The sequence below is a fragment of the Schistocerca gregaria genome, chromosome 9 (genome assembly GCF_023897955.1).
Source record: "Schistocerca gregaria isolate iqSchGreg1 chromosome 9, iqSchGreg1.2, whole genome shotgun sequence".
Taxonomy (NCBI): Eukaryota; Metazoa; Arthropoda; class Insecta; order Orthoptera; family Acrididae; genus Schistocerca; species Schistocerca gregaria.
The window spans coordinates 142,293,137-142,305,906 of NC_064928.1; the positions used below are offsets into that span (position 1 = coordinate 142,293,137).

Consider the following 12,770-nt stretch of genomic DNA (forward strand, 5'->3'; position numbering starts at 1 on the left):
CATGAAACAAAATCAGGACAGAAATATTATTTTTTGCATGTAGTGTCTTTTAATTCTGTTTTACTGCAAACAAAGTGGAACTATGGTGCATATTTCTGTGTAGACTGCTTGGCTAGCTCAAGACTTTGTAGCTGAATTTTCCAACTGTTGAGAAACATTACATAACATTGCTACTCTATTGCAATTTGTAAGACAGGTAACTTGCTAGTATCTCGTAGTTACCAGCAGTACCCTCTTTGACAATTCAGACTTTTGATGATTATGTTTCATCATTCATTTTGAAAAACTGCTAAGTTCTCTCTAGGTGCACAGCCATTTTTTTAAAAAAAAATATTGTAAGTGTCATTGGTTTATAATCCTTTGAAGTGGAGTACCATTCACATGTCGTACAATGTGCTCAGTTTTCTACCTGGACTGTGAACACAAGTTTGCAAATGTATTTTTCTCGCAAGTGCGTTGTCATATATATGGCTTACAATTATGTTACATCAGTATTTTGTGTTTGTGTTTAATCCATTATTCTTTCATCAAGGTGAGTTGGTGTTGTCGAGTTTTCATTTAGGGCCTGCAGGATTGGGATGAGGTCAGGGAATGTTTTGGCTATGTCTTGGGCTCTTGTGCATGAGGGTGGTATGTATTTGTAGTTAGGTTTTCTTTTTTGCCTTCCATTTATGGTGATAATATTCTCCATGGCTGGCCTGGTGTGGAGTATGTGTTTTCCATACCTCACCCTGAGTTTGGCCATTCTGGTTTGTAGTGGTTCTATGCCTGAGATTGTGTGCTCATCATTGTTGGGGGTTGTGGGAGGTAGCTGGGTGATGCTGTGTATAAGTCTTCTTTCTTTTTTATAGAGTTTTTCCGCTATGTGGGCCTGTATTCTCCTGAGTGGGGAGACTGCATATTGGTCTTATGAACGTTTTATATGTATGTAGGGCTGTTTCATTGCTGCAGCCTTGGAAGTGCCCTTGCACCTATCTTATTAAGTCTTGTCTTAGTCGTGTTTTGTTTAGTAGGTGATTCAGGTGTATTTTCCCATTAAGGTGTCAGTCTAGATGTACTCCAAGGTATCTGGCTGAGTTGTTCAGTGTAAGGGGCATGTTCCATAGTGATAGCTGGACATCGTTGTCGCCTTGCTGTCATTTTTTGATCAAATGTCTGTCTGTATTTGAAGCGAACTGTTTGTGTTTCGTTGGGGTTGAGGCGAATTCACCATTTGGTCATCCATTGCTCTAGTCTTGTGACGTAGTTGTTCATCTTTTGTTGCACAGTGCTTGTTTTCAGTTCTGTGCACCAGTAGGCTGTATCATCTGCATACAGACCTATGGTTTCTGTACATGTCCTAACTGTGGGGATGTCAGCGGTATATAGTGTATATAGTAAGGGGGATAGTATTCCTCCTTGAGTTACCACTGCTTGTGGTGTGAAAGCTCCAAATTTTCCTGTTCCTACGTGTATGATGCAGGATCTGTCAGTTAGGTAGGCTTTTATTATTCTTATCATTTTTGTTGGGAGTCCTACTTCAGATAGTTTATATAGAAGGCCGTTGTGCCACAGTTTGTCAAAGGCACACTCAATGTCCAGAAGGTCAGAGGGTTTACAATGTCCTTTGTTGAAGCCTTTCGCTATGCCGATAGTCAGTTTCAAAATGGAGTCAGTGCTCGAGTGCTTCTGCTGAAAACCTGCCACTATTGGGGGGATTAATCCTTTGTTGTCTGTGTATTTTCGTATCCTGTCCGTCAATATGTGTTCGTATGTCTTTCCTATTACATCAAGTAGTGATATTGGTCTATACGAATGAGGGGCAGTCCTGGGTTTGTCGGGTTTGGAGATCCTGATAGTTCTACTGGTTTTCCAATTTGTTGGTATTATTTCGTGATTCATGCAGAAGTTGTAGATGAGGGATAGTATGGGCATAATGATATGTGATGGGGCTTTTTGGGGGTGGAGTCATTGGATACCATTTTCTCCAGGGGCAGAGTTCCCTCCTGTGTAGATTGCGTCTTCTATTTCGGTTTCTGTTATGTCTCTAGTGAGGGCTGGTTGTTTTTATGTCGCTCTTGGGGGTTGCTAGTATTTGTGGCAGTTGGGATTCTACATGTTGTCTAAATTGTTAGTCAAATTTGTCGTCAGCTGGGAATGAGCAAACTTCTTGTAATACCTGTTTAAATGCTTCAGCCTGTTCTTTGTGGTCGGTCGTTGGTTCCTTGTTTACCAGCAGGGTGGATTGAGTCATCTTTCATTGTACTGTTAATGTTTTGAGTCTGTTCCAGAATTTTCTGCCCTCTCTGTAATTTAGCTGAGCATATGTGTTGTCCCACTGTTGTAGTCTGTGTGTTGAAATGATACTCTTGACCCGGGCATTTAATCTCTTCCACTGTCATTTCAGGTGTGGTTTGTCTCCTTGTCTCATTTGTCTTTGTAGTTGTTTCTTCTGTGGGATAAGGTTTAATACTTGTGGGAGGGTGTAGGGTGTCCAGTTCTCTATTGTTTTTGTGGGAATTGCTTCTGTTATGGCTGTTTGGAGGGCCAATTTGAGTCTGTTGGCAACATGTTGTAGCTCGTCTGGGTCTGTGATGCCGATGGGGATGGTTAGTTCTTCTGTTAGCATGTCTTGATATTTGTCCAGTCCGCATTTATGGTTCTGCCAGTCAGGTGAGTGGGAGGGGGCTGTGTTGCTGTTGTTGAGAGTATGATGGGGAGATGGCCGCTCGTGATGGAGTCGCCTACTTTTGTTTCTCTTAAGGTGTCGTCGAGGTCTGGGCTGTAAAGGATGTGGTCTGGGTTCGAAGCCTATGAAGGTGGGCTCGTTGAATTGTAGTCTGGGTATGAGTTCAGTAGTTAGGTCGAATAGTAGTCTGCCTTTTCTGTTGTCTAGTCTGTCTCCTAGCATATGATGTCTGGCGTTGAGATCTGCCATTAGGATTGTGCGGTTTTGTGTCATTACGTGTTGGATGAATTGTGTTGATAGTGCTGTACCTGGTGAGTTGTACATACATACTATTTTGAGGGTTCTGCTGTTCCTGTCTGCGATCTTAATTATTATGGCCTCTAGGTTATCGTATGCCTGTGGGTGTGCAATTTCCTTAGCTGTTATGGTGTTGTTTACGTAAATTGCAACGCCTCCCTTTCAGTCTTGCCTGTCTTTACAGAAGGTGGTGTATCTCACGAAGTCACAGTTGTCTCTGTCATGGAGCCATGTCTCTGCAATTGTAGCAATTTGAATGTTCTGTTGGTGGAGTGTATGTGTGAGGACAGACCGTTTACTTTTTATTCCTTGCACATTTGCAAAGAGGAGATTTAGGTGGTTTCTTTCGCTCGTGATATCCACAGTGGAGAGAGAGAGAGAGAGAGAGAGAGAGAGAGAGAGAGAGAGAGAGAGAGAGAGAGAGAGAGTTCTTACTGTTGTTCTTGTCTTTTGGCGCTACTTTCCTGCTGTGGGTGTTGTGGTGTGGAGTGGTGGAGGGAAGAAAGGTGAGGCAAGGTGGAATGGTGGGGTGTGTTTGTATTTAAATGTTCAGTATATATGTAGCTTATGGGTCCCATGCCTCTGTGATAGGGTGACGCGCAGTGTGGTTCTTACTTGTGTTGTTATCATTCCCCTCTCAAGGATCGTTCTAGAGGCTCAGTCGATAGCTTTCTTTATGTGCCCGCATCAGTCTTGAGAGAGGTTGACCCAAATGGTAGTCATCAGATGTATAAGATCGTTTTTGAAGACAATATGGTTAGCTGAGACAGATTCACCATTCTCGTCCTTTTTTGTGGGTGGGTGATCTGGCCCATCCATTGTCTTGGTCGGGGCACGGGCTTTGGTGCTAATTGGTTCCTCAGGCCTGCGGGGACATTTGTAGGATATGGCGGAGTGTGTTCCTGAGCAGTTTTCTTCCCTGAGGCTGCATTGTGAGAGACTGTGTCCCCCCCGCCCCCCCCCCCCCCCCCCTTACACACACACACACACACCTAGAGAATTTAGCTTGTTGTGAACATTTTGTGATGAGGTGCTCAAAGGATAAACATCGGCCACATTTTGCTGATTATGGAGGGGGCTCACTTACTCTGTCCTTTTAAACATGTGGACTGCACCACTGCACATGCGGCCACAGATACAGGAGTGAGAGACGTTTATTGGTGGCAGAGAGGTGTCACATGTGCATCGAATTATATCTGTGGCTGCGACACTGATGTATCACTGTGAGCTGCACTGTTGTGACATCTTTGTGAGTTTATTACAGAAAATGTCAGATTCTGTGATTTATCTAGGCTGAAGCCGCTATCCCTGTTAATTAAATTCATCGTCAACCGAATCTGAAGATGGCTGGATGGTATTCAGCCAAAATATTAGAAGAAGAAGTCGTATTTATGTGGCTGCATGCCTGAAATTTTTTTAGAACAGTTTTTGTGCCACGAAAAGTGAAGATTCACACAGTTTGGGAGTGTGACTGCTGGGAAAACGAGGGCACTGTCGGCAGTAGCGCCCGTCCAACCAGAGTTGTTGCATGAGGGTTGTGTGGCGGCCCCTGCAGACACTCTGCAAACATGACGCTGAGCTGAGGGAAAGGCAGTGAAGATGGACAGAAGGACAGTCTGGAAAGAGCGTAAATTTTCTGTAGCACCCTGTAGTGTGAGAGTGTAGATCCATGTTACCCGATACATGGTAATACGTCATATAACTCCAATACTGCAGTTGTGTGTGTCGTGTATGATTATAAGTTGTTGTACAGTTACTTTTACTTAAATTAAAATGACAATACTATTTCAGATGATAAATACAAACATCACTTTAATATTGTTAGCACTGTCACATTGTAATTAAACACACTAGCTATTGAACTATGTGTACTGCAGACACATGAGTAAATAAGGTTTGACATCAGGCCAGATATGGTGTGAGTATTGCTAATAATGCCACATTATGACTATAATCACAAATTATTGCACCATCTTCATGGCAGACATGCAAATAAACTTGACCTCAGGTTTGAAGATGCTTTCTCACTAGACAGATTATACAGCAGTAGTATGGGTATGATGAAATTTAAGATTGTTTCATGTAGTAATGAACATGCTCCTATTGAGTACTTTTCAGTAACTGAATGTTGTAGATACCTGGTATTTATTAGTAACGAAGTATTTTTGATTTCTGTTGAGTTTTCACAAAATGAATCTTGCTTCTGATGACACACATTACTTTGTAGACATCTGTACTATTGCTCTTGTTCTGACGTTCATGTACTTTGTAAATATGAGTACAAAAATGACTTCAAGAGTAACTCCTTCGTGTTCTTTATTTCAACAATAATGAGAATTCATCCTTTTCGTCATACTCCACAGACTAGCCTCAACTTAGCATTCATGTCAGTTGGTGGTGGTTGTACTGCCTGGCGACATCCAGCGGGGTTCTACCCCAGTCATCTGTGGCCCTCCTGTTAGCTCCTGCCTCTAGCAGTGTCGTCGCCACCTCAGCATGGCCGTAGAATGCCGCATCGTGCAGCGGCGTCCACCCGTCATCATCCCTGGTGTTGGGGTCGGCAGAGGATGCCACCAGCACCTCCACCACAGCTTTGTGGCCATTTTGTGTGGCGTAGTGGAGAGGTGTCTTCTGCCAGTAGTTCCTGGCGTCCACCACTGCACCAGCCTCCACCAGACTCCTCACTGCCTCTGTGTGTCCCCTGTTTGCTGCCCAGTGTAGGGCAGTCCTCCTGATATTGTCCCCCATCCCCACGTCCGTACCGACGGCGAGCAGCTCCTCCAGCTCTTCCACTGTCCCCTGCTTAGCTGCCTCTATCAGCCTCCTGCCCTTCTCCTCTGCAGAAAGACTCCTGCACAAAACAGACACATTCTCACAATTTTTCTCCAAACTCATACACTTTATGTGAGAAACGATCTCAGAAGCAGAACTCCGACCTCTGGAAACATTACTGAATCTACCATTCTCTCTCTTCTACAGTACAGAATAATGGAAAGTCTCAATATATTAAGGAACAGATTGACAGTGGTATTGTACTTTCAAAGTCTTCATTCACTCACCACTATAATTCCTACATTACACGTGTAAAAAAAAGTCATCACATTTTGTCACACTGGTTCATGACGGTGGCTTCCTTTAAGCACAGCATAAAGCTGTTGATCATGAAATGATAAGCTGTCAACAGGCGTTGATATACACCAATGAGAACAGTTGAAAATGTGTGCCCCGACCGAGACTCGAACCCGGATCTCCTGCTTACATAGCAGACGCTCTATCCATCTGTGCCACTGAGGGCACAGAGGACAGTGCGACTGCAAGGATTTATCCCTTGCACGTTCCTCATGAGACTCACATTCCCAACTTAATGTGCACGCACTACATTTGTAGTGCCCCTGCCCATTACACTCATTACTCGGAGCAAACAATCTTATCGATTCCCGTAAGAGTTCGACTAATGCGTGTGCATCCAGCAGAGAAGAAGAAGGTCAATGCCTGGTTAGCCTTAACTATATGAAGATGGTATCTGTTCCTTTGGACATGTGTGTGGAGTTTAAGTTGGGAATGTGGGTCTCACGGGGAGCATGCAAGGGATAAATCCCTGTAGTCGCACTATCCTCTGTGCCCTCGGTGGCTCAGATGGATAGAGCATCTGCCATGTAAGCAGCAGATCCCGGGTTTGAGTCCCTGTTGGGGCACACATTTTCACCCCTATTGATGTATATCAACTCCTGTCGACAGATTAGGGGCTTGATTTAATTATCATTTCATTCTAAGAGAGCTGCATGGTCACTGATGGTATCTGTTCTTTCAGACATGTCTAAAAGAACAGATACATCGAATTGCTGAACTATGCTGGGCAAAGGGAGGTCCAACACGATATTAGGAGGTATCTCATGCCTTTTGTCATACCAGTGTATATATGTGCGTATGCATATGTACTTTTTCCTGTGTCTTCTGTTAGAAAGCTTTGGTAGCAAAGATGCCGACTAGTGAAAAAACATTTTGGTGTTTTACAGATAGCAAGAACTGTATCTGTTGCTACAGTGCAACATCCATTCCATTTTAAGTGGAGACTTTTAACGAGATTCATACTGCTGTGTCCTTATAGTTTGCAGTTGCTACAAGCTCTAAAGTGTACAGCCTATAGTTTATGACCAACAATGCAAGTGAAATGTTGCTTCATGACTATAAATAATTTCTCCATCGTGCCATCTACGATAGTGAATTGACAAACGTAACATCCATATATCCTCAGCTGGGGAGGGGAGGGGATCATCAAATCGCTACAGCATGGTACTGTTGTAACGAGACTCCCTTAAATTGAATATTATTGTGCCATATCCTGACAGAATGTTCTTGGGTCTTTCCCTTTCAGTGAAGCAACTGTAACCGGCGTTTCTCATATGGAAATGCCGTGTGGCTAGGGCCTCCCGTCGGGTAGACCTTTCGCCTGGTCCAAGTCTATCAGTTGACACCACTTCAACGACTTGCGTGTCGATGGGGATGAAATGATGATGATAAGGGCAACACAATACTCAGTCCCTGAGTGGTGAAAATCTCCAAACCAGCTGGGAATCGAACCCGGGCCATTAGGTATGACATTCCGTCGCACTGACCACGCAGTTACCAGGGGCGGATGTTTCTTAGATTAATGTGCTATACCTGTGGCACATTCCTCAGTTAGAAGAAGCTAAACCACAGAACTTTATTTAGCAGCAAGATGATGTGCCCCCTCACTGGTGTCTACCTACATCTCTATCTATATAGTTACTCTGCAATAATTCACAAATAAGCAACTGGCAGAGGGTTCATCAAACCACATTCAATCTGTTTCTCTTCTGTTCCACCCTGGAAAAGCGCATGGGGAAAATGAACAATTTAATCTTTTTGTGCAAGCTCTAATCTCTTTTATTGTATTATGATGATCATTTCTTCCTATGCAGGTGGACACCAGTAAAATATTTTCTCACTCTGGGGAGAAAGTTTGGGATTCAAGTTATATGAGGAATTCCTGCTGCAACGAAAAATGACTTCATTTTAATGGTTGCCAACACTACTCGCTTGTCATGTCCATGGTACTACATCCCGTATTTTGTAATGTTGCACTTCTTCAAGCTTTTACGATGTCCTCCATTAATGCTATGTGATGCAGATCCCACACTGCCCAACAGTACTCCAGAAGAAAGTGGACAAGCAAAGAGTAAGAAAACTCTTTGGCAGACCTGTTACCTTTCCGAGGTGTTCTACCAATAAATCAGAGCCTTTGGCTTACTTTTCCCACAGAAATATCTGTGTAATGTTTCCATTTTAAGTTACTTATAATTGTAATCCTTAAGTACCTAGTTTATTTTACAGCCTTTACGTTTGTGTGATTTACTGTGTAACCAAAATTTAGCGGATTCCTCTTAATGCCTATGTGGATGACTTAACATTTCATTAGTAGAATCAATGCCAATTGTCACACCATACAGATGCATTGACAAAATCATTTAGCTATTGGTGTTGATCATCTGATGGCGTTGCAAGACGGTAAGCTCTGGCATTATCTCCAAACACTCTAAGAGACCTGCTCAGATTGCCTCCAAAATTGTTTATGTAGATCAGGAGCAGTAGAGGGCCTATTGCACTTCCTTGGTGAACGCCAGATATTACTTCTGTTTTACTCTATAACTTTCTGACAACTACTGCGAACTGTGGCCTTTCTGATAAGAACTCACCAATTCAGTCGCACAACTGAAACGATACTTCATATGCATGCTATTTAATTAGAAGTTGCTTGTAAGGAATGGAATCAAAAGGTTTCTGGAAATTTAAAAATATTGGATATCCTCTATTGATAGGACTTATTACTTCAAGAGAATAATGAGCTACTTGTGTTTCACAAGACAGATATTTTCCGAATCCGTGTTGGGTTTTTGTCAATAACTCATTTTCTTTGAGTTAACTTCTGATGTTCGAAAACAGTATATGTTCAAAAATCCTTCAGCAAATCCACATTAGCATATCGGTATGTAATTCGGTGGATTACTTCTATTTCCTTTCTTGGGTATTGGTGTGAATTTTGCAACTTTACAGTTTTTAGGTGTGGATCTTTCAAAGAGAGAGGAGTTGTACATGATTGCTAAGTATGGAGCTGTTATGTCAGCATACTCTGAAAGGAACCTCACTGGCATACAATCTGAACCAGAGGCTTTGCCTTCATTATGTGATTTAAGCTACTCCTAAGTTACTCACTTCAGCAGGTGGTGTTGTTTCAGAATCTGGACTATTTCTTTCGACTTCTTTGGTGAAGGAATTACAGAAACTCTGCTAAGTAACTATAGTTTACTGGCACTGTAATCAGTAGCTGCACGCAGTGAAGGTGTTTGTTACGTCTTGCCACTATTGTACTTTTACATACGACCAGAATCTCTTTGGGATTTCTACCACATTTAGAGACAGGATCTCACTGTGGAAACAGTTACAAGCATCTCACACTGAAGATTGCAATAACTTTAGAGCTTCGGTAAGTCTTCAGCAATCTTGGGGATTTTGCGCACTTATAAATTTAGCGTGCATTTCCCGGTGCTTCTTTATAGTGTTCTGATTTGTTTTATGGCACTGCTGTCTATACTGCTTCTTTGAATTTAAATCACATTTGGTCTCTTAGGAAGGTGCCAAGCGAATTTTTATCTGCTTTTTCTTAATAGATGTATTTTGCGTTATTTTGGTAGGTTAGGGTGTCACGGTTTTCAGTCTCTTTTTAAATTTGAAGCGGTCACCAATCACTGTTTTCTTCATGATGCTTCCTACTTGCTCAGGATGTTTGTTACTAAGAGGTCAAGTATGTTTTTGCAGGTATTAAAGCTTCGAGTGGGGTCTTGAACTAATTGTTGAAAATAATTTTCTGAGTAGGCATTCTGTAGCATTTCAGGCGTTTTATGCTTACTGCCGACTTTATACGTGTGTTTTCGCCAACATATCGATGATAAATTGAAGTCATCACCAACTATGAGCATACGAATAGGGTACCTACTTGAAATGACACTCAAGTTTTCTTTGAACTGTCTAGCAACTGTATCATCTGAGTTGGGGTCAGTAAAAGGAACCAGTTATCAATTTAGCCTCTACCCATACTAAGTTACAGGGAGTATATACTTCAATTACACTACAAGACTGCAATAAACGCTCCAGAAACCCTTTCAGACACAGTTGCCTCCTTTGAAAAATTTTGGTTGAATTTATTTCCAGCTTTAGTCACCTTTCCGTACCTATAACCATGGGAGCTTCAGTGCTTTCTATTAGCGCATGTAGCTCTGGTTGTTTTCCAACACAGCAATGACAATTTATAACTACAGTAATGATTGTTGCTAGGTCTACTTTCTTGTGTTTTCCCTGCATCATTTTAGACTGATGCCCTTCCTGTTTCCTGAGACCCTCTAATTAGTAAATAGCCCCAGTCTCCTCCAGACAGCCTCTTCTACCTGTGCAGTGGCTTCCCTGTGTTTAGCGGACCCCTAACCTGTTAAGCAGAATCCCAAAAACCTATCACACAACGGCATAATTGAGAATTTTTCTTTGCCAGTTCACATGTCCACACCGCCACCAGCGAGCATCATTATGCGATCTCTTCATTACATGTACATTTTCAATGTAGTCATACCATGAGCATTTGTGTAAGTACAATAACAGGCAAGTATTGTGCACATCCAAAGTCTTCATCTACTAACCAAAATTAAGGTTTGGCCTCTGGATCTCTTTGGGAATCACATAATTTAAATACTTTCCTTAGGAGTGAGCTGAATCAGACTAATTAGCTACTCTGTTGAACCAAAACGCTATGACTGCATGCTTAATGGCTTCTTTGTCTGCCTTTGGAATGAAATACATCACTGTGGCTGCGTATCAGGTATTAGACAGTTTGTTGGTTGGTTTGTGGAGGTATTTGGCTTTAGATGTCTACGCACAAGTCAAGTAATTCGCATGCTGCTGATCTGCATATGCAGTGATGACACCCTACAGTGACCCAGATGGGTTTTGTAGGATTTAAATCAGGCAAATTTGGTTGCCAATTCATCAACGAGAGTTCACTATAACGCTCCTCAAACAACTGTATCACGGTTCTGACCCTGAGACACAAACAATTATAATGCTAAAAAATGACATCTCTGTTGGGGATGTAGGTAATTCACAGCTGTCAGCATGTCTTCAATTACTACCACAAGTCCCATGAAAGTGCAGGAGAATGTCTCCCATGGCATGAAGCTGCTCCCACCAGCCTGTGTCAGTGGCGTGCTGCATGTTTCAAACTGCCGTTCACCTTGACGATAGCATTTGTAGAGAAGGCCATCGACCCAGTGTAACAAAAATGTGATTCACTCAAAGAACTGACACGTTTCCACTGATCGATGGTTGGATCTCGATGGTCCCACTGCATTCGTAATAGGCGATATCGTTGGGTCAACATGTGAGCACATAGCGGTGTTGTGCTGTGGATCTCCATATTCAACAAAGTATGATAAAAGGTGTGCTGTGAAACACTTGTGTGTGCACCAGAGATGCCGCAGATTACCATCTATCCTGCTATAAACAGCCGACAAACCTCCAAACCCAGCATTCCGCGAAGAGTTGTGGATGTCCAACCACTTAGCGCCTAGCAATAGTTTCAGTGCCTTTCTACCTCTTTCTGTAGATGATCATGACAGTAGCACATGAACATTCGACCACCTTCACCATTTTCAAGATTCTCATTCACATGCTCTGCATAATAATAATCTGCCCTTTGTAAAAGTCGCTTCTCTCAGTAGATTTCCCCATTTGCAACTGATGTCTTCGGTAGTGTGATCCCCTGTTTCGCTTACACTCTTTTGTTACCCTGTCACATGCCACCAGTGTCGTGGTGGGGAGTGCTCATGATGTTTTGGGTTATCAGTGTATGTATTATCTATAGAAACTATTTTTTGGTTTTATGTCATAGAGTGTAAAAAAAATATTCACTAGCAACATAGCCCGATGCCTCTCATCTCTTAAAAGTGCAGATGTTTTACAGATTACTTTATCTCTAAAAAAACTTCTTTCTCTACCACAACAGCTGCATTACATACTGTATCATAACCAAGAATTAATTTTTTGTTTGCATGTTTTTTAAGAAAATTGTATCTAATTCACTGTGTAGAGATACTCTTAGAGAGCTTGTATTTTTATTATACTCTTTATATTTAAAGTTGTCAACATTACCGTAGTTTTCCATAGCATTTAACTTTTTTGTAAGATCTTCTATTAGCCCCTACAACCGTCTACTGCCAAACAAAGAGCAAAGTCTTTACTTTTTTCGCCCTGTACACCGTTATTCTTATTAGTACCATGTCTATATCATCATTCTCAAAATACTTCTGCTCGCTAATGTGATTTTCTTATTTCATTATCAACAAAATTTTTGCACTGTTTCCATGTATTGACCCCCTTTATTTTATTTGCCACTTTAACGTTTTTACTTACTCTTCTGGTTGTTCACTTATTGCTATTCATAGTTTTTGATAATGCATTATCTTACCTTGAGTGTTTCCTGTGTTTTTCATTAAGTCCTTAAACATTACAACCTAGATTATACTGAAATTAGATGTAATGATCCATTAGCTTTATAATATGATTATATAAAAAATGGAGCAACACAAATACCACATAATAATTTACATGAACAACTCGGATTTTACTATCAGTTTGAAATTTTTTTAAACTAGTAATGGATTTAAGAACTAAAGTTGCTGATGAAATTAAAGACTATTACATAATAACTAAGGATATATTAGTTGATTATCTGAAGGAT

At 41.5% G+C, this 12,770-nt stretch overlaps 1 protein-coding gene across 2 annotated transcripts in view; it reads right to left on the reverse strand.

The window, feature by feature from the left end:
- Window positions 1-4,760: 4,760 nt before the first annotated feature.
- Window positions 4,761-12,770, reverse strand: part of LOC126292145 (ankyrin-3-like) — a 52,093-nt gene continuing 44,083 nt past the window's right edge. For both annotated transcript variants that reach the window (XM_049985985.1, XM_049985984.1), the window contains one exon: window positions 4,761-5,816. In XM_049985985.1, coding sequence (XP_049841942.1) covers window positions 5,348-5,816 — 469 coding nt within the window. In that variant the 3' untranslated portion in view covers window positions 4,761-5,347. The remainder of the gene's footprint in view (window positions 5,817-12,770) is intronic.